General features: G+C 38.4%; 1 protein-coding gene across 10 annotated transcripts in view; it reads left to right on the forward strand.

Annotated features, from left to right (window-relative positions):
• HDAC4 (histone deacetylase 4) overlaps window positions 1-25,171 on the forward strand; it is a 153,790-nt gene that overhangs the window by 88,995 nt on the left and 39,624 nt on the right. For 5 of the 10 annotated variants that reach the window (XM_083120777.1, XM_083120772.1, XM_083120780.1 and 2 more), the window contains 6 exons: window positions 4,686-4,748; window positions 14,562-14,686; window positions 18,112-18,219; window positions 20,631-20,765; window positions 21,137-21,222; window positions 21,849-21,976. In XM_083120777.1, the coding sequence (XP_082976903.1) occupies window positions 4,686-4,748; window positions 14,562-14,686; window positions 18,112-18,219; window positions 20,631-20,765; window positions 21,137-21,222; window positions 21,849-21,976 (645 nt within the window). The remainder of the gene's footprint in view (window positions 1-4,685; window positions 4,749-14,561; window positions 14,687-18,111; window positions 18,220-20,630; window positions 20,766-21,136; window positions 21,223-21,848; window positions 21,977-25,171) is intronic. The other 5 variants (XM_083120773.1, XM_083120781.1, XM_083120782.1 and 2 more) reach the window with 2 other exon arrangements.

Consider the following 25,171-nt stretch of genomic DNA (forward strand, 5'->3'; position numbering starts at 1 on the left):
TAATTAATATATTTCTTTAATGTAAATAACTTCTATCCTTGATTTATCCTTGTTTATTTTATTTCCATATTTTATGTAATTTATAATATATTATATCTGTATCTTATATATATTGTACATGGTGGTAAAGATCTGATATGCTGAGTGTAAAGATAAATAAGAAATGTAGAACACTGTAATTGGGCATTCGCCTGTTGTGTTTAGTAATAAATAAATAAATAAATAAATAAAGGAACGAACGTTTTTCGGAGAAAGAAAAGAGATAGGAAAGAATAGTAGCGTGTGAGAGAAATGAATAAGCGACACACACACACACACAGAAAAAGGGTAGGGGAGAGAAGAAGAGAAGTAAAGAATAGAGATGGCACCGAGCCAAGTCTCGATTTCGTCTCGAAATTCGAGGCGAGAACGAGACTGGACCTTTCGAGATATGTCTCCGACACCCTCGGCCTAATTTGAGACTTCGGTATATTAGAAAAAAATTACCTAAACCAAATTTACTTTGCCGTGCGACTTCTTCAGACATACCAAACGGATATTCACCTGATTGATTGTAGATAAATTATATATATATATTGTTTATAAAGTCAGTACATTAGTGCAGTTGTGAACCTGTGTTGCGTGGTTGCATATATATTAAGAATAAATTCCGCTTCGAAGCGAGGCGTCAAACAAAAAACGTTATTGGGAAAAATTATTTGCCTTGTACAGGGTGGCGCGGAGCCGACTGACACATTTCAAATGGTCATAAATAATATATGGAAGCGGAAAAATAAGCGAAACCGTCTATAAATACATCCAAGTATGCTATTTATTACTTACAGATTACAAGCTTATTTTTTTGAAAACTACATCAGGCTGATGGCTTCCGCTTAAATCAATGATGTTGCAAGCGTGTCTGGAAGTTGCTGTACACGCCTCCTTCATAAACAATGACTTGCTTTAGTTTTTCATAGTCATGATACGTTTCTTCAAATTTCTTCACCCACGCCAATATGATATTCCAAGACGGTACGTGTCCTTGTCGACCAACATTGAACACAGACTTTGTTTGGTAATAGCTAATAACATATGTTGCAATGCTCCATTGCAGCTGGCTATATGAAACGACGTCCTCTCCTCTACCATTCCTCTTTCCGCCAGCCACGATAAGCTATCGCGCTGGCGCAGTATTCAAATTTGAAATGTGTCAGTCTGCTCCGCCCCAACTTGTATATGCTGTGAACGTTGTGCGGTGACACGTTGTGCACTTATCCATTTCAAGACTTGAGCCTAGAACAGTGGTCTCCAAACTCGCCGAGCCATTGAACTACTTCCTACATTTGAAAATGCATGACGAGCTACCAAGTGTAGATTGAATTTTTACGATGATTCTTTGTTGCTTTATAAGAACTTTAAGATAAGATACTAGGTTTTCCAAAAATCTTTCCCACATTTAACACCGAAGTGCACGTGCTCTTTTCGCAAACGTAAGTACACGCGCGTTGCTCTCACTGACATAATCACAAATAATGTAGCCTATTTATTTTTCAGCAACAATATTTTATTTTCTCATTTTACACAACTGAACATTTGACTAAACATCTGCAATGATTGCCTTATATTTTTATAATAATTACCTTTGTTTTGTTCATGAAATGAATGTTCTATGGTTTTGCACCATACAAGAAGAAGAACTACACATATCACTATTCCACACATGCCCCCAGCACAGCAATGCACTTTTGGTATCGTGCAATCAGCTTCTGTATCCCATCCGCAAAAAAGGATTTTGGTTGCTCACGAAGCCACGTCTGCACCGCCTGCTGGACCTCGTCATCTGACCTGAACCGACGACCACGCAGCGCCTCCTTCAGAGGGCCGAAGATGTGATAATCTTATGTCTCCAGATCAGGGCTGTACGGAGGATGGGAAAGCAACTCAAAGCCAAGCCTGTGCACAGTGTCTACTGTTGCCCTTGCTGTATGAGGCTTGACATTATCGTGGAGTACGAGCACCCCCTTAGACAGCAGTCCTCGTCGCTTGTGACGAATTGCAGGTTTCAGTTTGTCTTGCAGGACCGCACAATAACTTGCACTATTCACAGTTTCACCATTTAGGTGGAACTCCGCCAGGATCGGTTCCTTCACATCCCAAAACAGCGTTAGCATCAATTTCCTACAGGACGGCTGTTGTTTGAATTTCTTGCGTACAGGGGACGACGGATGTTTCCATTCCAGGCTTTGCCGCGTACTCTCTGGTTCGTAGTGGTGAACCCATGTTTCGTCTCCTGTCACGATTAGTTCCAAGATACTGGATCGGCTCCATAGCGTTGTAGAAACTGGGTAGCAAATGTGACGCGCTGCTGCTAATGCGCAGCTGAGTTTCTTGGATACCCACCTTACACAAGCTTTATGGTACCCTAACTCATCATGCACTATTGCATATGCTGATCTGAAACTGATGTCCAAGAGTTCCGCCACTTGTGCTATTGTGATTCTTCATATCGTCCCTGATAATGGTTGGACGTTTTCTTCTATGCGGGATGTTTTTGGGCGTCCACTTCGACTTTCGTCCGTTACACTTGTGCGTCCCACTTTAAAGCGGTCCACCCACTCCTACACCTTTAATTGAGTCATGGTGCTTGCTCCATACTGCACTAACAGCCGACGGTGGATGTCTGTCGGTTTGACTCCCTCCGACGACAGAAAGCGCACTACGGCGCGCTGTTCCTCGATGGTGCATTCGTGGAGTGGTGCGTCCATACGTGTGACCTTTTTGCTCCGCGACACTCGACTGAATGGGGCAATGATGGATACTCCTACTTCCACGTCACTCCAAGTATACACGTGGTGACGTCAGACATACCCAGTCTTCGTTTATTCCTGCGAAAACACAAAATTGCCTTTAGTTTTTGATTTGCCTATTATGTGTGTAACTGTACGGCACAGAATTAAGGCCATCATACTTCTTCTTTTTTCCCGGACACGTCCTGGCGGCGTTCGATAGAAATTTGAAGGACATAGTATATCTCACACTTGAGAAAAAATGGCTCTCCGTATATGTGTATGAAATTATAGGTGCGTGGGGTCGGTACAACTTTTTCCATCCCGATTTCGATTTTAGGAAATGACTTCTCCGATTTTCGGGATCCGAAAAGTCAGGAAATTTCTAATGTTTTGTATTAATACTGCTCATTTCACAAAGTTACATTCCAGAAACTGTGAAAACAATCGCTTCATAAGTAGCATACAGAATTTGAGATTTTTCCGTTGTGAACGTTTCTGTTACCGAAAACTTTCCGACTTTGTCTGGAAAAGGTGAACATTACCTGCCCCTGAATGTCTGGATCTTTTTCCCCCATGCTGATCTCATCCAACCAAACGTTGTTTGTATTTCAGACACTGGAAACACATATCGCAGTGTTACTGATCGTAATTTTCGAATTAGGTTTTCATATTATTTTCTAATATTTCCTAGTAATGTCCATAAAAGTAGTTTATAGTTTCACACTTCAATAACAAGAATTATAGTTGGCATGCGTTGGTTGGTTGATTTGGTGTTTTAAGTCCACTTTATGCACAGTAAGGCTAATCGGGACTGGACCTACAGTTTAAAGTGGGATCCGAGCCACTTGTGCCTCCACCGGGTATCGAACCCAGGACCCCTTGATTACAAGGCGACGGCGCTACCACTGCGCCATCGGGGAGGCATAGTTGGCATGCGGAAACATACTTGTGTTGATATGATGCCCACATTCGCCGTAGCATATCCCCATCAACGTCCGCAGGATTTTTTCCAGGGGGTCAAAGCAGGCATTTCCCCCCCCATAATATTGATGCCCCCTCAAAAAACACGATTTCAGTCTGAAATTATCATGTTCCTTCAACGTATTTATAATAATTAACATAAATTACTATGGCTGAAATGAAATTATGTGTGAAATATATAATTTTCAGGTGGACATTCATTTTCCAGAGGGGGCCGCGGACCCCTCTTGCGCCCCTTCCGGACGTCTATGCCATCAGCACTGCATGGTTTAAAAAGTCCAGGAGATGTAGGAAAAGTTGTGTTAGAATATCTCTCACAATTGTGTTTCAGTGTGGTGGTGCACCATCTTGCTGAAGAAAAAAAATGGTGGAATATATGAACTGCAGTATGCTTTTGTATGCCAATTACAATTCATGTTAGGGCCTTCCCTATGGCGTAGTGGTAGCGTCGCTGCCGTGTAATCAAGGTGTCCCGGGTTCGATACCCAGTGGAGGCACAAGTGGTTCGGATCCCACTTTAAACTGTAGGTCCAATCCCGATTAGCCTTACTGTGCATAAAGTGGACTTAAAACACCAACTCAACCAAACAACCAACAACTCATGTTATTGGGATATGAAATCTTTATGGACACCCAGTATTGTATTTAATGTAAATGTGATTGTGTTCTACATTTTAACTTCATGTCCTGTATTTTGGAACCGTGTGTCGTATTTTTTGCTTACAGGGATCTGGTGCCCCTAGACAGATCCACGTTTGTCACTGGCATTTCTTTATTTCCTGAGACCAAAAAGAAGAATTATACCTCTCATCTCCCATTATTAACATAATTCCTCTGGAAATTTACAAAGACAATAATGTAGCTTTACATGACAATCTTCATCTTAATTTGTAATAATATTGTCTAGTGTATAACACAGCCATTTTTTGCTTTCAGAAGACATCGAGTCTTTCAGAAGTCTGGAGATCAATTCATCATTTGCTCATCTCCCTCAAAAAGGTAAGTAACATTTCTAAATTCATTAAGTTTTTATGAACCCAGATAAGCCACAAATAATATTTTCTTGAATGTATGATAAGTGGACTGACGTCTTATAACTAGGTAGTGGATTTTTAGGTAAAAACATATTTTTTCTGTTGCTTTGGAAGTCAGCCAAACGTGGTAGGACTGTATGGTTGCAATGTAATCTGCGAATTCTTATTTCACATAAAAATGCATATAAAACACGTATTTTTAGGAAAAGAACATAAATGTACATATTTTAGACACTCCAGACAAAATAAAGTATCTGAATTTTTTGTGTAATCGCATATTTTGGAGTTAATGAATAAAATCGAGGACACACCCAGTAAATTAGTAAATTACTATCCTATTCAAGACTGCACAACAAATAATTTGGAAGCTTTTGCCTGTGTTGTGAATGAGTTTGACAAAATTGCGACACTTCAATATTTATTGAAAGATGGGTGTTTACAAAACTATTTGAGGTTCCTTTCTGCAAATTTAAGTTTTTTGTGTGCCGTGATAGGAAAACTGAAAACTTCCACACAACTGCTTTGCGAAGCAGTGAAGGGTGTTAGTGCATTAGAAAGGTAATTGAACCCGTTTGCAGGTGCTTAAAGAAAAATCCGAAATCTGTTTGGAAAGAAACATAGGATATCAAAAACTGTTGTTCAGGTTCTGGAGAGTGGATATTGATGGTGTAAGTGTGTGTGACATCCCTCGCTTCAGAAATTCACATTTGACTATGTATGATGTGTAAAAGTTGTTTTTGCAATACAAGACAATGTTCAGAGATAATCGGCATGCATTTTCAATGAACAATTTAGAAATGTGCTTTGTAATAAATAGAAGGCAACAAACATCTAACATCCTGCTGTCACTTGTATCTATTTATTTTATTTGACAGTTTTTGAATTGAAATGTATTTTAATTTTAGCCACATATTTCATGTGTTTTTAGAACAAAAATAAATATTTTGCAGTTTTTTAGCACCTACAAATCCACTCTCTACTTATAACTAGAAAATATGTCGAGAAAATTATTCGCTTCAGAAATTTGGTAAAGTTTGTTTTAAGCACACTTTATGCTCGAGAGGCTGATTGGTACTGGACCTAGAGTTTAAACTGGGGTCCAAATAACTATGATGTGGCTCCACCAAGGACTGAACCTGGACCCCAAGATTACAGGGCAACAGCATTACCACTGCACCTATCAGGGAAGCTCTATATGTGTTTGAAGAGAACATCAGGGACATGTGTAAGATACTGGTCATGTTCCTGTCCGCTGTAGTAGTTTAGACATTATGTCATGGCGGACCTTTCCTTCCAGTCATCCCATGTGAAATCCTTATGCAATAGCATTAATATAAGGGTCTGTTGAACATCATGGGCATTGGGGGTCAAACTAGTGACCCTCCTGGAGACTAGCATCGTTTCACCTTTAAAAATTAAGTGTAAAATGCAGGAACCAGGTCAGAACTTCATGTTTTGATATCCTAAAATGTAATCCATAGAATAAATGTCCCACGAGTTATCGGAATTAAGAAAAGAAAAAAAAACAACATAAGAACATAATAAGATACTTTGCGTTTCAGTATATTAGTGGTATGAAATGTTAAAAATCAGTTATTTTTCTGTAGTACAAAGTAAAGAGTTGAGATGATATGATGCACACACTACAAGTATGTATTTTTAATTGAAATCTACAAACCTATATCTGCTTTGTAGTGAAGAGGTCATGGGTTTGATCTACAGTGGAAACACACCGCACAGTTGTTTGTGCACTTTTAATGGTAGATCCAGTCCCGATTAACCTGTCTGAACATAATGTGGACTTGAAACTATTTTCTCAATGCTATGTTGTTGTACTACAACACCTCTCCCTTAACACCACACACTTCCGTCATCATCATATGCCCTATAACATTCCCCCCCACCCCTATTACGAACCTACAGTATGTCATTCAACTTTTATATGCATGTCCATACTTTTGGACCACACTGTATATTTTTTATTAGTTTTTAGTAATTTATTCAAGCTACTTTGCCGTCATTAATTTTTTATGTATATGTTTAGAAAAATCCTCTCAACTCTGTAAGAAGCAAATAGTCATTTTTCAATTTAGTAATTTCTGGAAGGGTGTAAACTTTATTGGCTTGTTTGCTTGAAATAATATTTACACCCACTAATGCACACAGGCCATTCGCTTCTCCCATTGAAATTTAAAATTGTGTCTTAGCAAAATTTGTCTGACTCTGCTTTGAGTACCTTACAATCCTCTGCAAAAACTTGGGAGAAAAAAAGAGTTCAATTGTTCAAAATTAAATTTCCCATACAGAGGAAGATTTCTCAATTAATTGTGTGAAAATTAAGGGGGTAACCACCCATTCCACATGCATCTAAAGTTAGCGATAAATATTCAGTTTAACACTAGGAGGATGGTGATTAGGACTAACCCGTCATTTAGATGGGTACAGTTTCTCTTTGCAATATTTTTCACTGCTGTTATTCTCCTCATGAAACAACTTCTCTGTTTCTTTATTTATTTTATTTTCACATCATTATAACATTTTCTTACAAATTTGCCTTATAGAGGGGCACATAAGGAACAGATGTCCAGGTAAGATGGACTGTTATTCATATACTGTTAAATCATAGATTACAATCATTGCATTTTAATTAATAAAAGCTACCAGAAGCATCAAACACAAGATCGCATCCCATTTCGCCTAATCCAGTTTCACATAATGGCTTATTAGCACCAATCAGATCTAACAGCTGTCCACCATATATATTGGCAAGGGAAATTTTGATGTGATCAACGTAAACAGTAACCAATTCTGAACATATGCGAATGTTAATTACGAACAGTCACATGAGCCAAATAGTCAGGTCTCAGGTGTTGCTCCTAGAAAGGAGAATTTTCAGACAATCCAGAAGCAGGGGACGTTTGTCGTATTTACTATCTTTGCAGAGATGACATACCAGGTGTAGAAGTATGAAACTGGAATTGGCCGATAGATGGTGCTAGCCGGCAGTGGAAGGCGCGGAAGATCGCGTAAGCAGCGCCAGCTGCTGCCCGCCACTCTCGAGGACGTTATATCGGAACACAGTAACCCGAGTGCCAGACAGAGGAAGGTGTTGCACACCCGGAACATGTCGAGTTTTGTGCCTACGAACTACGATTTGCGGACAGCATTGGTGTTATGTTATCATTTGAAGAAAACCACCGCAGAATCGCATCGAATGCTCGTCGAAGCTTACGGCGAACATGCTCTCGGGAAAACACAGTGTTTCGAGTGGTTCAAGAAATTCAAATGTGGCGATTTTGACTTGCGAAACGAGGAGCGTGGGAAACCTCCGAAAAAGTTCGAAGACAACGAATTGCAAGCTAAAACACGGCGAAACCGTTAACGCAGATCGCTACCAACAGCAAATGATCAATTTACATCGAGCATTACGTGACAAACGGCCGGAATATGAAGCAAGGCAACATAAGGTCATCCTGCTCCATGACAACGCCTCACCACACACAGCAAAACGGGTCCGGGAAACAATCGAGGCGTTCAAATGGGAGATACTAGGGCATGCGGCGTATTCTCCCGACTTGGCTCCTTCAGATTATCATCTATTTGCCTCACTTGGACACGCTCTTGCAGAACAGCGCTTCAATTCGTATGAAGATGTACGAACATGGCTCGCGGACTGGTTCGCTTCAAAAGAAGGACGTTTTTCTTGGCGATGCATTCATAACCTCCCGGAAAGGTGGGAGAAATGTGTAACTAGCAATGGAGCTTACTTTGAATAAAATATTGTTTCTCAGTTGCAAACACCAGCCGTTTACTTCTTGCAAACAAATTCCGGTTTCATACTTCTACACCTGGTAACCTAACCTAACCTACACCAACATGTCTAACAACACTGTATATAGTTATAGTGACACACTAATTTTCCACCACATTTAGAAGAAAATGCACTTACATTGTTTCACCAAATTGTTCACGATAGCACTCCTTGCAAACAACTGATGCCGACTATATATTCCTCTTTATTTATATGTTGTGACACCTGTCCTGACCTGGCCCACCCTTTTTCAATTAGATGGACCAAGTGTGTAACATCAAGGCGAGCTAAGGATGAATAATAAAAATGATAAAAGAAACAGCTGTTGAGAGACAGTCAAATTTCCCTAATTTGAAATATTTCCCTTTTAACCAGTTTAGGCGAAAGGGGATATCCCGTTTTGCCTAAATTGATGGCCAGGTCATAAATCACATTATCTTGTGCTAATAAGCAATTAGATAGAAAGGGATTAGGCGAAACATGACTACACGGAACAGAAGTATAATACGCAGTGCTGGATCTACAAATCTTGGGCCGCCCGCAAAATATTACCAAAGGCCCCCTCTACCTACCTTCTTGATCTCATGTTGACAAACTCACATACGAGGGCCTACAGGGTGATTCAAAAGTCCATTAACACCCATCTTTCTTTCTCTCCTCTTCTTCTTTCCTCTCTCTCTCTCTCTCTCTCTCTCTCCCCCTATAAAAAGTAAAGGATCTCTCTCCCTATAAAAAGTAAAGGAGTTAGGCTGGGTACAATTGATAGAAACAGGTTAGGATAAGGGGGAACCACGTTGGTGTGTTCCAAGCGGATGTCCACCATATTAGTGGCCGCCATATTGAATTCAACTCATTTTTTTTTTTTAAATGGGAAGGAGGTGATGTGCATAGGTGCCGATTTGTTAAGAGATTTGGGGGTTAAAGCTAAGTAAGCATAAATACTGATTTATTTCTGTTTGCTGGAAGAGGGGTATTTTTTTTCCTTAAGGTGGAACCTAATATACTTGAATTAACCTTTGAAAAATAGTAATTGCAATAACTGTATTTGACAACAAAATATATATATCAGGGTACATCGAACTTTATTAGCTGGACAACAAATTCACTGCACTACTGTAATTATACAACATAATACTTTACATGTAACTTTTGACTGAGAATTTTTATGATATTCTGTTTCTAATACTTATTCTTTCTTACAATCCTTTATAGGAGTTTAATATCTTCACACATATTTACATAAAAAAGGAAGGCCCCAAGATAAAATTTTCATCTGGGCGAGCGATTTTTGACATTTCCGAAGGGAAACATAGGAGCCTATTTTGCAATGGACTGACTCATTCAAGAGCATGAAGACTGCAGTATTCCCATGCTTCTTCCTCTATTCTCGCACATATTCATAATATGCCATGCGTTTTCCTTAATTCATTGTCAGTTTTAAAAAAGGAAATACTAAAATAGTAAATGCACAAGCACAAGAAACACCCTCAAACTGAGTGATAGTCCCACATTATTGATTCTGCCCATTTCAGAGCAGAATCCTGCATAATTTCCCACCTATTGTGTGTGAAGTTTTTGTGGTCAAAAGTTATGTAATATGTTGGAATATATGCATTGGGCCCCTTATAAGGAGGTCAAATGAGAACTGGATGGGCCCGGCTCCTCTGCCTCTCTCTCCCGGTTTCGACACCGGTGGTGATGTGATATACATTATGACACTATTTTCTCATGAAATTGTAGCCTGATTTGATCTAAGGTCGGAATTTTTCCAGCATTGTCCCCGCAAAAAGGTGATCCAGGGTCCAACCAGCATCAAATCAAATGGTACCCGTTTGGGGGGGGGGGGGGGGTAAATGCAGCAGGAGTGTGGTGCTGATTGCATCACCTCCAAGATGTACGGCATCGAAAATATGTGGGGCCGTACCCTCACATATCCTAAATGTGCCTTCATGGCATGGTGCTACATGCACAGGGAACTTTAACTTTACCTGTGATGTTGTATTCGTTTCTGTACCTCTGAGTAACTACGTTTATTTTTTATATGCGCATATACAAACCCTCTACTATGTCAATGGCTGAGGGCCCCCCTAAAGGCTTACTTGTCTCCGGGCCCCTCCGCACTGCGGGGTTTTGCAGGTTGTAGATCCGGCACTGATAGTATGCCTGTCCAGTACAAAGTCTACATACATACTTGTTAACAATTCATACAGAGGTTTCTGTACTTGTTCTTTCCTTTACAGCCTCCTATCTGGCAAGTCTTGCGGGTATCACTACTCAGGGGTGCACTGATTGGCATAGAAGGGATCAGTTTTCTTTTCCCCACACAAGGTGCAGCCAATTCTTCTACTAATTTGAAAATAAAATTTGTGCGAGAAATTGATTGTACTTATACTAGTAATGCATTGTAGTATCATTTGGAGGTGGGATAAAAGTTTAACTTTTTATAGAAATGCAGAGTAGAAATGTTTATTAAAAATCACAAAACATTGAAGCCATGGAGAAAAATTAACATTGTGAAAATTTTAATATAAATAACGTCACCTGTCAAAATTATGGGTTCCGTCCTCTTAAGTGTTAATATAAGAGTAAATGTTGAAAGATCCTCATTTCGCTGTTGCGTTTGTTTGTTTTTAAGTCCACTTTATGCACAGAAAGGCTAATTGGGACTGGACCTACAGTTTAAAGTGGGATCCAAACCACTATGTGCCTCTGCTGGGTATTGAACCTGGTACCCCTTAATTACAAGACAACAACATTACCACTTCCCCATCAGGGAGGACCCTCAATCGACCCTCTCCTGTAACATCTAGAGTTAAATGACCTGCTCCTCCCTTCATTTCAAATTTTACATTCGTAAGTAGGACTTGGGAGTTAATGACCAGAAATTTCTAAAAGAAGAACAAGAACTATTATTTTTAAAAATGACCTGTGAAGTTACTTAAAGTTTTATGACCCCCCTCCTTATTTTTTTGTTATGTTTGCAAAACAAGAAGTTTGGCAAAGTTTGAGATCCAATTTATGCTCATCTGGTTAATCTGGACTGCACGTACTGTTTAAATTGGTATCTAAAGTACTGTGTAATGTGACTTCATTGGGCATTTTGGTTACAGTAACTTGTTTTGCACAGCAATGAATATTCCATTTAAGAAATCAATAGGCTCAATTCTTAGTGTCAGTGGAAGTTTTCAGGGGCATTCGAGGTATTACCTGTTTGCAACTATGATTAAGATACATTTCAGCAGAAAGTGGACATGGCCTTGAAAGAATTAAATAGATTGTGGTCATGAGGTGTCTGCCAGTCTGGAAATCCTGGAGAAGTCTGGGACTTTTCTGGAAAAGTCATGGAAATGTCAGAAAAATTTCTTGTGTTTCTGGAAAAGTAAAAAAAAATTGTAGTAGTGCACTAAAAATAGGTTTTTTGAACAAGAAAGAAGAGAAGAAAGAAATTTTAAATTTATTGTGGACAAACTATAATGTAGGAAATGGAGTCACGTTTTTGTAACTATGTTCATCTAGAACTCCACTACAATAAGTGGCTTTTGGAATTTACCACTTCTTGTTTTTTTTTGGGGGGGGTCATTTGGAAGATAGTTATTACGATTAAACATATACTACTCAATTGTACCATAATTGTGTATTAGTGACACTGTAATTGTTAACATTTTTATTTAAAAAATCTTTGTGCATCATTAATGTCAGATAAAAGCTCACCCCTGATACTTGCTTTCTTCCCTCCCCCTACTCAAGAGTTAATTATACTAGTTTCCCTTCTCATTGTTACCTTTACATTCATGTACACTAATTGCCCTAATGATTTAGTCTGGAAATTTTTGTTCTTGGTCTGGAAAACCTGAAAAAGTCAGGGATATTTTTTTTTTATTACAAAATTGTAGACACCCTGGTAATAACATATATGACACATATATGGCTCCAACAATCCAGAAACATGTGGTTGGCAACCCTGTGTCGTATGATCTGCTAGTCATATGGCTCATTAACCCCTTACCTGTGAAATTTTCTGACAAAATGGTTTCCCGTTCTGTGTATTTTTTTTCTGAGTTTGCGTAGTAACATTTTTAAGTAGCTACTGCTTCAGCACAATTCATCCGAGTATCGTGATTCATACGTCTTTCTCTTCAGAATAGAACAGGCTCTCAAATTGTACCACGCACATGTGTACATCAAGTATGAGGAAAGGGAAATCGGGGATACTTCGGGAAATTTCCCTCCGAAAAATCCCTTTTGGTAACTTAGGGGCCCTCTGGACCGGCCCTGGGTATAGGTACCCGATTATAATCTACCTTGAAAAATACTATGGTCTATACGTAATGCATCCACCAAGTTTCATTGCAATATCTTCAACGTTGCTATGTAGTGTCCATTACAGCCTTTACAGCATTTGCCACATGTGAAGCTGCTTGAAGGATCTTGACATATTCACACTGGTAATAAATTACATAAAATGACATTCTACAGTCAGACCTTTAGAGCTTTAAACCATATTACTTTCACAGGAAATTTAAATTTTCGTATGCACTACGCATATGGCCAGTATACATTACATCCATTACGACAAATTTCATATTGTTCTCTTAGTGCACTACTCAAGTTGCAATCACGTATCTTTCAGGAAATTAACACCCTGTTATTGTCTACAATTGAGTAAATTTTTATGTCTCTAATCTTACATTGACGGTATGGAGGCCACTGGCAAAAGCATAAGAGTGCTGGTTGAATTACGCTGGAATATATCCTAAATAAAAAATAGGAAAATATTGGGGAAGGTTACTTTTGAACAGCTCGCTGCATATTCACACTAATAAATGTTGAGGATTCAGGATAAATTTTCAGTCATCCTAGAATGTACATTGAAATGTCCAGAGGAATAGTCTGTATCTATAGATATGAGATGATCATGGGTAACTGGCTCCTTCCCCCATATACTATATCATTGGAGGTAAGAATCCTAATGTTTGCATGACATATTGTCTCTTGTTTGTACTGTGTATTGCATTTACATTCAGTGATATCGGCCTCCCTATTTGTACTGCCCTTACATTTACAACTGGAAGGATAAACACTTCAATTTTTTTTTAAAAAAAAAGCAAAGATACCACATGCGTATCAACCTTGCTGGAGGTGATGTGATCAGCACCACATTCCAGATGACTACCCCCTCCCCCTCACCACTCACAACATTGCTCCCAGGTACCCATTTATTATAAGCTATGAGAGCTCCATAGCCTTTTATATAGGGACACTCTAAAAAAAAAAATAATAATTGAGATCACCCATCCTCAAGAATTAAACCTGGGCCTCTCATGTGACAGTCATGTGCCATACTGACTAGACCACCATGACTCCACTTGTAATTCATTCTAAAAGAGAAGCTTAAGGTACAATGGAGTGTTCCCAGAAACCCTCTGGTGTCAAGTTAAGACAATATGATTTGTATTGTACAGAGTTGTGGAAATGTAAATTTCGATACATTTACAACTTTTTCAAAAGTTTTATATTTTTTTCAAAATTTCAAAAAATTATTTAACGCTTTTCCACTGGAGACATTTTTAAAATGAATATTATATCACCAGCAAATTTTAATAATAATTTTATGTCTCTAAACACAAAATGAATGATTTTTTTTTTGTCATCTAGATTTCTAGAAATGATGCCTCTCAATTGTGCTGGTTAGAGTTTCTTCACTACCATAATATACAGTATACTTATTATTAATAGATGAAAAGCCTGGGTTTATTATTTTAAAAACATTTTATTTACTAAAATATTTGATGATTGTAAATGCATACACATATACAATTGTTTGTATGTTGTGTGTGCGTGTGCATGCACATGCACCCCTACTTGTATGCATGCACTGTTCCAGTCTTTTTTCTATTCTTTCTTCTGCAAGACTTTCCAGCAATCTATTTTTATAATGTATTGTTTTATAATTCCATTTTATTGCAGACATGTCTGGAGGCTCTCCGTTGGGCAGTCCAGTGATTTCACGTCGAAATGATCTCAACAGTATAAACAGTTTTCACCTGGACCCTGTCCTTCATGAACAAGCATTCCAACAACAAATTCTTCAGGTAAGTAGAACATGCAGAAACATTAATTTTTACCATATTTCACACCCATTGTTTCATTAGTTTGTAAAATATGTCAAATATTTCATGTGAATATTCACTAACTGGCCATCAATGTGTCAGTGTGGCTTAGGTTCACCCTTTACCACTCTTACATTTCTCATTCTTTTGGGAACAGTTTCCACTAACTTGTGATAGGTGCCTCTATATATTGGTTTATATTCCTCCATCAACATGGCAAACAGCTCTTTGTTGTTTTGTGTGTGGTGTGACCTATATCTCAATTGTCACTCCAACTCATCCCACAGGTGTTCAATTGAGTTTAGATCAGCACTTCTTACGAACCATTCAAGTTATTCTATCTCCATTTGGTTTCACCTACACCACACACCAGAGACATCAGTAGTCTTGAATGCTTAGTTTTTTCTACTTATCAGATCTCAGTTGGGCTATTGTAACTCTCTTCCATTTCCATTTCACCACTGCTTCAGCAACATTGCATGTGTTACTGAAATCTCATGGATGGAATGCCTGAACCTGTGGACACTAGTGAAAATTCTCGGTTCAATAGCAATGAATGTGAACTGTATGCTCATACTTATGGCTATGTCGGTTATGCAAGTGTTCTGCATTCTCAAGTTCCTGCAACCAGGTAATAAAGTGTATTGGTGGCATACAGATGATCCTACTCAATTTCCGGAAAACTTACAGTTATTAGTAGCTAGACTAATGCTGTTAATATGTAACAGTCAATTATAAAATGGCATATTTTGAGTGTGCATGAGAGTTTATATACATCTGGTATTGCTATTAGAAAGTGTAATTTACGATGTAACCACTCACTGATATCAACTACTTTTTCGAGTGTGGGTGTTTCACAAAGTCCATCAACTTCCAACACTTTTTGGAGTCCAAATATCCTGGAAGGTATGCACAAAGCGAAACTTTCATTATTTTTGCAGCGATATTGTGGGGAGAAATGTATTTTGTGATGAAATGATTATGTCATGTGAAATTATGAATATTTTAAAACAATAGTCTGGTAGATAAAATATAGTTCCAATGGGAATATTTAAATTTAGCTTTATAAATACTCTGAACTGCTTTAAGTTATTATATATTCAAGTACCTGTATTGTGGGTGGCATTTGAAACTTCTCTCTCCAGGCAGGATTGAATCTTCTGCATTCCCCTCTTCAACATGTCCTGTGGCATTCTTCCACACTCTTCTCGAATTATCTCTTCCAAAGTGTTCACACATCCAGAGATTTCCTGGCGTACACATTCTCTTTAAGGTACCCTTAGAGGAAAAAAACAATGGTCTTAAGTCTGGGCTTCTCACCTGCCACTCATGTCCACTGAAAGTATATGCAGGTCTTACCCATGTTATCAGAGCAACATAGGATGTTGCTCCATCCTGCATGAAATGTATATTGTAAGTATCATCCCAGGTGGATAGAGTGGGATGGACGAAATTCTTCAGTAACAGACAATGTACTGCTCGATGAGCTAACCGTCACTAATGTCACACCAAACAGTGACCAGAGTTTTTTCAAATGTAACATCTGGCTTCTCTGCACTGGGAGCCCAATAATGACAGTTATGGCATCTGACGAACATGGAACACATCTTCATTTGACCACAAAATTTGTTACAACTGTGTGTTTCATCTTGCATCCATGCTAGAATTCTGATGTCACACCTCCAATGACAAAGCTTGTGCATAGTGTAGTTTCCGTGGTTAACAATTCATGTCCTTAATTAACCCCTGCACTGACCCATTGGACATACAGGATTCCCACTAGTCCTGACGAAGGGATATCTTTGGACTTCTCCAGAAGCAACTTAGCCTCATTGGTTGTCCAACACTCTTCTGCTGATTCACTGAACCACTGCACATCAAGTTGGCATGAAGTCTCTTAATTGTTTTGATATCCTTCGTTGCTTGTCTCCCCTTCTCAACCATCTCTGCACCAGAATTCCGGACCCCCCTCCCCACACCTCAATCTGAGCTGTAATTGGGACATAATCAGTCATCAACAGCCTGGAAGCCATTTTCATTCACGTAAAACAGATAAAAAACCATTAACAATTAACAAATGGCAAAGAACATAGTACTTTTCAGCAGTCTAGTGAGTCTTCCAACCACCTAGGCCACCACAGCAAAACCAAAAGGGGGACATAATTTTCGATCACCCTGTGTGTATATATGTTACCACTTTGAACTAATATCCATACTGATGCTGATACATTTAATGATTCCCACCGATGCAGGCAGATACTGATGCTTGAAATTGTAACATTTAAAAGTTGTTCAAAATATTGATTCATATTAGTGGGTTGGTATTTCGCTCCAATTATAAGCATCAGTTTACCATAGCTTTACTTCAAAATATTGAAGAAATACATCAGAATGTTAAAATACATGGTATGTAATTGCAAAATACAGTTTCTCACACAATATTAGTGAGAAATTAATGGAAACTTCGAATTTTGCATATTTTCCCAGGTAATTAGACTCCACGAAAGTGTTGCGCAGCATTTTTGCAGACGTTGCAAAAAGACCAAAATGCCAGAAAAGTATCAGTAAATAAAATTGATTTGAATCTTTCCAATACCGATAACACTGATATCAATACTTTTGCATTGACATTGGCTCAGCACCACAGTACGAGGCGACTGTGGACAGAGATGGGAAGGAAAAGCAAAAAACGTAAATGAGAAAAGGAATAGCATACTTACTTTATTTTTCCACATATGAACCCCGGACATTCAGACATTTCTCATACCGCTTGATAAGCTTCAAAAAACCCACTTGGAAAAAATTAGTGTCCTGTATACGGAAGAAGTGTTGCATGAAATGTGTCACCTCAGCATTGCTTCCAAAGCACCTTCCTCCGAGAGCCTTCTTCGAAGCCAGAAACAGATGGAAGTCACTCGGTGCGAGTTCGGGACTGTACGGCGGATGGTAAGGCGCTCCCAACCAAGGGTTGCAAGATGGTTGCGTAGCCCTCGCCGAGTGCGGTTTCGCATTGTCATCCAAGAACAGCATGCCAGATGTGAGAAGGCCAGGCTGCCTACACCGAATAGCCTGCTTCAATTTGGACAGGGTGTGACAGTAACGTGCAGCGTTGATGGTTCCTTGTTCCAAAACGTCCAGCAACAAAACACCATGGGCGTCCCAAAAAACCTTCCCTCCATATCTGCCGGGCCACGACTGAAAGGCACCTCCCCTCGTTTGCACGCACTACGCTCACGCCATCTGTTGGATTGCGGTCGTACTTCACCCACTGGTGTATGTGTGTCTGTTGTGTTCCAACACTGCCTGGTTTCCCTCATTGCTGTACAATTTCCCTTGCAAACCTGGGAGGGAAACTTATTTTCGGACTTTCCCTCGTATATGTATAAACTGACTTTGTTTTATTTCAGTTGAAGAAACAGCAGCAACTTCAGCAGCAGATATTGCTGAGGCAATTCCAAGCTCAACAACAGCAATTAGCCGAACAGCATGAACAACAGTTGAGACATCACTTGAAGGTAGAGTATGAAGCACTTGTTTTCATAACTAATATATGAACTGGGCTGTTGAATGCTAATTAAATCTGTGTAGACCACTTTAATTAAGGTGAGGAAGTTACAAGGTAGACAAGTTTTGTCGCCACGGCTGGATTTTGTGTTGACACCCCTAGGCCAGTGCACCTTCAAGAGTGCAGATGTGGATTATTACAGAATTAGTTTAGTGGTTGATTTAATAATTAACAGCTAATTTCTAACATTGGGTTAACCATGACCAGGAGATGGGAATGACTTATTGGATGGAAGAAATGAGAGAAGAAGTGTAAGGAAGTGTCATGGTTCTCATTGAAGGTTCTTTATTAGCAGTTACCTGAAGAAATGTTAGAAGGTCACAGGAAAAAATCTCATCCAAAATTGATATAAGAAATGAACTTTGAGCATATGCTTGATGAAACAGAATTTTCTTATAGGTTAAAAGGAGTAACAGAATTCTTTCCCGTTGCTGTAAACACATTTTAGTCTCAAGCTGGGTAACATGATCTGGAACTAAAAAATTGTTAACAGAAGAACCCAAAAAAGGGTTTTCCAAACGAACCAAAAGACTGGTTTCATGAAATGTCATTGTTTTCAAAAACACATTTTTGGTACACTTAGCTTCTCTTGGATGTGATAATTATTTTTTTCAATTTCAAGGTCAGAGTCATATTCACTGATAATATTGTCCTCAACAGTATCATTTTGCACACAAAATAACATAAAACTCAACACTACAATTATTGAGGAAAAATAGCTGGAAACAAAAATAAAATAGGTAAAATTAGTCTTGGACCAAATAAGATAGAACAAATTTGCCACCCCAAATTTCTATGCTCCTAGGCCTAGACCTAAATATACCAGAGTAACATATATCATAAGGTACAACTAACACAAATCTTGCTACGTATTATCTTTTCCCTGATAAAAGCATATAAACTGTTGTATTTCTCAATGCTGGGGACAGAAATTTGCAATCATGCTCAGGAATTTAGCCCAGATCTTTCTCTGCATGGTACACAGAATGGCTGGTGGCTCACAACTTTGGGACATTTATTTGTTTGTACCTCCATGTACTTACAATTATCAATTTCATGAAATGTTCATTGATTTCATGAGAGAGAAACTACACCATATGGTCCTTCTCAATAGTATGTGGTTAGTAATCAAGAGGTCCTGTGTTAGATCCCATCATGGGTAACAACATTGGTGGGTGGCAGGCCCGTACCCAGGGGAAGGGCCATGCCCCCTCCCTTTTTTCAAGCCATGAAATTTTTAAATGTAAACCTATAAAAAACTACGAAAATAACATCAACGATATTTCAAACTTGTAAAAATTTCAATTTTGTGCTTGCATAAATGAATGTGTTTGTTGTGTAGAGAGGCAGTCTCCAGAAGTCTGCAGTCTGCGATATTGGGTACTTTTAGTTTTATAACCATTGATGCAAGGCTACCAGCAGTGGTGGTGATTGGAGGGCATGGGGAGGGCAGATAACCCCCTCTCCTTATTTCTACTTTTGCTCCTGAACTATGGCCTCTTAAAATGCTATTCCATGTCTACCCAGACCCGGTGGAGGCACATAGTGGTTCAGATCCCAATTTAAACTGTAGGTCCAATCCCAATTAGTCTATTTGTGCATAAAGGTCGACCTAAAACAAAAACTAAAATTCAAACTTGTCTACTAAGAAAAAGTAAATTGTCCTTGCCCCCCAGTTTTGCTCTATTTTTGGGGGGGAGGGTTGTAGCAGGCTATGGGTTCTCATAGAATTTTTTATTGTAATAATAATTGCTAAAGTGTATAATTTAATTTATAAATATATTATTTTCTAAACTTAGAATTATCGTGGCTGTTCAATGGTTCTGGTATAAGAAAATGAAGGAAATTTGAAAACATTTTTAATTTGCGAAACTCAGAACTATCCGAATTCTTCTGACCAGTATCAGCGATTGGGTGCCAAAACTGTGGAAGCGAAGGGGCAAGAACAGTTATTTTCTCTTGGTAGACAAGCATTAAGAGGCCATTAGTTGCCCCCAGGTCCCCCCAAATAGCTGCCACTGTATATAGATACGATACATACATACAGATAAACATGAATCTGGCCCCTCCCTCAAAAAATCCTGGGTACGGGCCTGGTGGGTGGATCCCATTTAAACTGTAGGTTCAGTACTGATTAGCTTGTCTGGGCAATTTGAACCCTGAACTAAAGATTTATAACTTTTATTACTTTTGGCACTTTATTTTATTGTTACATTGTACATTAGAAGTTATTTCATTTTTTTTTTAGTTTAATAGCTGTTAAATTTTATTTACTGAAATTCTATTATTGCTGTAATTCTTACATTATTAATATTATGTAGTTATGTTCAAAATGCTACAGGAATGATTGACTCGTTGCAGGAGTTTTGGGAACAAAAAAGGAAGTTGGAGGAAGAACGTGAAAGGCAGGAGAAGGAGAAACTTGAAGCACTTAAGAAGAAGGAGAAACATGAGGAAAGTGCTGTTGCTTCCTCAGAGGTGAAACAAAAATTGCAGGTAATTAAATTATCCAGTCATACATAGAAGTTAGAGCCGAGAGGATAACCATAATGATGTAATGTAATCAGTACAACCCAGAGTTTTATGTAACCTTAACTATGTAAATATGTAGCAAAAATGATAAAATGTGCAGTTGGATATGTAATAAGGTAGAAATATGTTACTTCATAGAGACTAAATATATGTTTCGTATATGAAAACATTTTTCAATATTTTTGATAAAACTGAATGACTGAAAAGCACTGAATAAATATAATCATTGACCACTTTTAACTATGTCCCTTTGAGGTATAAGTGAATGAAATGGAAATGATTAAAATTGTATTTGTTTTACAGTATTTGAAAGTCAACCGTTGTTTATGTTTCAGGGATTTCTCCTAAACAAGAAGCAGAGAGAAGCTGCAGCAGCAGCAGCAAATGGAACAACAGCAGCTTCACAGGGGATACAGTCATGGTACGTACTGCACGGAATCTTGTTTGTGTTTTGTGTTGCAATCAGTGGGCATATTGTAGTAGTGATGAACAAATTTACTAATGGGCAATTTATTACTCTTGGAGGAGGGGCGAGAAGTTAATTGATTAATTCTAGATTTCAAGAGGAGGTCGTTTGCCTTTCCAATCACATACCTTAATGTTGAATCCTCAGATTTTCAACAATAAACTATTGTCTTCTTCAGAGGGTAGAAAGGAGATTATAAACCTTACATTGTGTTTAAAAAGTATGGTTAAAAGTAAGCTTATATCTTATTTTTTAAGGCCTGAAGAAGACAATATGTTGTTGCCAAAGTTTTGAAGATTCTATATTCACATAGGTGATTTTTTTAAATCTTATATTATGTCTTTAAAGAATGTAATCACTGCTGCTAAAGTAATAAATCAAAGAGAGAAGACTCCTTTCATAACCACTTTCTGAGAAGATTCAGGTGTGCACTTTAGTCCTCAGAAAGGGAGCATTCATAAGGTAGTAAATCTTTCTTATTGAGAAATGTGATTAGATTTTTGTTATAAATAAATTTTGTGTGCTTAATGCTCAAGCAGCCACTTCTAATGTACTAAGCATAATAACATTATGCTTTCTAGGAGCATTTTGCAGACACCGCAGGCCGGTGATCCAAGCGCTGCTTCATCTGTATCTATACCTTCAACACACCCATATAGGCATCATCTTCTCACAAAATATGATGATGATTTTCCACTTCGAAAAACAGGTAAGAATAGCATGTCTAAAACTGTGCATGTTTTTTCAAGAATTGCATTACGTTGATTAAGATAACATGTCTAAAGAGGGGGGAGGGGAGGAAAACTAATTGCTTACTAACAACTTATCATACATTCATAACCATACACAAAGATAAGTTAATAGAAATGTCTAAAAGAAACTATTAAATAGGAAAGAAAATTAAGTAATGTTTTTTGAACATAAAAATCATAGCATTACACAAATTTTGAAGTTAACATAAAATCATAACATTACACAAATTTTGTATAAATTGTGTAAGTTGGTATACATTTATTATGCATTATAACTTTCTGCAAAATCTGAGAAAATTCAGAAATGAAAAATGAAGACAAAATAGTTCCCTCTGGATCATTCTGTTATTTTGAGATTAAACATAAGTTTATTAAAACATGCAGTGTATTTGCTTTTTTAAGTTGACAATGTTAGGCACTTCATATGACCAGGTTAACAGTACTTTTCTGCTACATTTAATTGTACAAAAATGCATAGCTACTATAAGATAAAAAATTATGGCTACTCGAGTTTAGTCTCCAATTAAAAATTTACCAGTAGACCTACAAAGAAACGAGTTACATCAAAATTTAGCTTATTTAATTCTGCGTTAATCTATGCTAATCAATTTTTTTTTTCGAGTATGCCTTATATTTTTTATCATCGTGAGAACAAAAAAGGTCCAGTTTTTTTAGTTTTGCAAACAATCACTCTCTTTGAAATTCTATAAATCAAAATATTGGTTATTAGTATAGGTAAATTTTATATCGGTACTTTATCGGTTTGTTCGATCATAGTGAAATTTTAGTATGGTGCAGGCAGAAAGGTTTTAAACACAATTCTTAATTTTCAGATTTTTAAAATATGTTTAAAAACCGTCAAAAATTTGTCTCATCAATTCCACACCAAGGATGCCATCTTACTGGCACCATATTCAAAAAATGAACATTTTTCAGGTACATTAGTAATTTCCACTCGTGTACAGTACATTCATGTTCAACAAATAAATAATATTTGCTCTCTCTATTTTTTGTGAACTTTTTAAATCTTCCCACTTGACTGCCTCATCCTGTATAAGGCATGCTCGAAAAATAAATTAGTTAGCATAGCTTAACGCAGAATTAAATAAACTAAATTTTGATGTAACTCGTTTCTTTGTAGGTCTACTGGTTAATTTTCTAATTGGAGACTAAACTCGAGTATCCATAATTTTTTTATCTTATAGTAGCTATGCATTTCTGTACAATTACCTGTCTTAGTTCATTACTTATACTGAACCACTCTGTCTTCACACAGCTCTGGTTGGCCTTGTATGTGCTCTGCACTCTACACACTATCTCTTCCTCGACTCCTTTCTCTCTTAGAGCCTTCAAAATCTTCGTTTTGTTCATGCTTTTCTATATATAGGAATGTCATAATCAAATCATTCCCATACTCGTAGTGCCTTTCTTGTAATTGCCTAATGGTGAATATCAGATCTACTGTTGATCTGCCTCTTCTAAATCCATACTGTTCCTCTCTCATGTCCAGCTCTGTTACTTCCTTTATTCTTTTCTCTAATATTTTCTGATACTCCTTTGCTGAGTGGCACATTAATGTTATTCCTCTGTAGTTTTTACATTCATTTCTGTTCCCGTCTTGAATGTTGGAACTATTAGTCCCTTTGTCCAATCTCTTGGCACTTCTCTCTCTTGCTACACTGTTTTTATCACCCTGTACAGCCACTGCAGTGGCCGCAGTGGCTCAGTCGGTAACGCGTCTGACTACCATGCTAAAGGTCCCGGGTTCGATCCCCGGCCGGTTCAAATCTGGGAACTTTTCTAACGGAAGCGGCCCCGGTGCCCACCCAGCGTTGAATAACATGGGTACCTGGGGGAAACCTTGGGAGGTAAAGGCAGCCAGGGGCATGATGCTGATCACATCACCCCCACTCATGACTGGATCAAGAAAGTGTGGGGCGTTACCCCACACCCCCTATACGCCTTCATGGCGTGGTGCTAATCACAGGGGAGCACTTTACCTTTTTTTTTCTCCTTCCTTCTAGCCACTGCACACCAATTACAATGGAAGTATGACCTGCAATTTAAAATGATAGTTTAACAGCACAATGGAAGTATAAGTTTTGGTATATTTGGCAAAAATATGTTCTGAATTAAAAATGCAAATTTTGGAAAACGTAACACTAAAAAGTAAAAAAAAAAAGATAATGTCAATTTTTGTACCATAATACGAGGGCTAGTAAAAAAGAATGAGAATGAATTTTTTACTTACGAAATACATCAGGTTGGTATAGTATTTTTTGAAGTAGTCCCCATCAAGTTGTATGCACTTGGCCCAACGTGTCGGCCAGTCCTGGAAGACGTGCTGGAACTCGTCTTTTGACATCGTCTTCAGAACCGCCTCAGCCTTCTTCAGAATGGCCTTTGATGAGTTGAAATGCTTGCCCCGCAGCTCCGTCACATGGAGCAAGATCCAGGATGTATGGAGGGTGTGGGCCACATTCAATGTTTTGTCGAACCAGATATTGGGCAACAATGTTTGAAACGTGAGGGCATGCATTATCCTGGTGTAGGCGCCAGCCAGATGGATGCAGCTCAGGGCATTTTCAACGAATGTGTTCAGCCAGGGTCTTCAAAACTGTCACGTAATACTGCCCAGTAATCGTGGTATGCGGGGACACTTTTTTGTTTGTTGGTACACCATTCCACGGTAGTCGAAGAAGGAAATCACCATTACCTTATTCGCCAATGAAACAGCTTTGGCTTTCTTTGGTGTCTGAGAACTGTGTGATTTCCAGCAATCTCGGCACCCATCATGCACATAAGTGAATCATGTGCAAGCTATCGTGCAGAATGGTGAACGCACTAACATGGGAAATGTGTAACACATCATCCAGTTCATCTATTGTTATTCGGCAATCTTCCCGAACAACGATGGCAGCTGTGTTAACCATGATTTCGTTCACTGCGGTGGCCAGAGTGCCTGGACTTCCCTGCTTTGTGGTCGAAACACGGCCCTCCTTAAGCTGTTTGAACCACCGAAATGAGTTGATTGTGGAAGAACATCTTCGATGTATACCTGCTGCAAGATTTTGTATGCTTCCGTGGCAGATTTCTGCAGACGGACGCAAAATTTCAAAGCTGTGCAGACTTCTGACCATTCGTGTTTTGTT

Source organism: Lepisma saccharinum, chromosome 4 (assembly GCF_977018435.1).
Source record: "Lepisma saccharinum chromosome 4, izLepSacc3.1, whole genome shotgun sequence".
NCBI classification, from domain to species: domain Eukaryota; kingdom Metazoa; phylum Arthropoda; class Insecta; order Zygentoma; family Lepismatidae; genus Lepisma; species Lepisma saccharinum.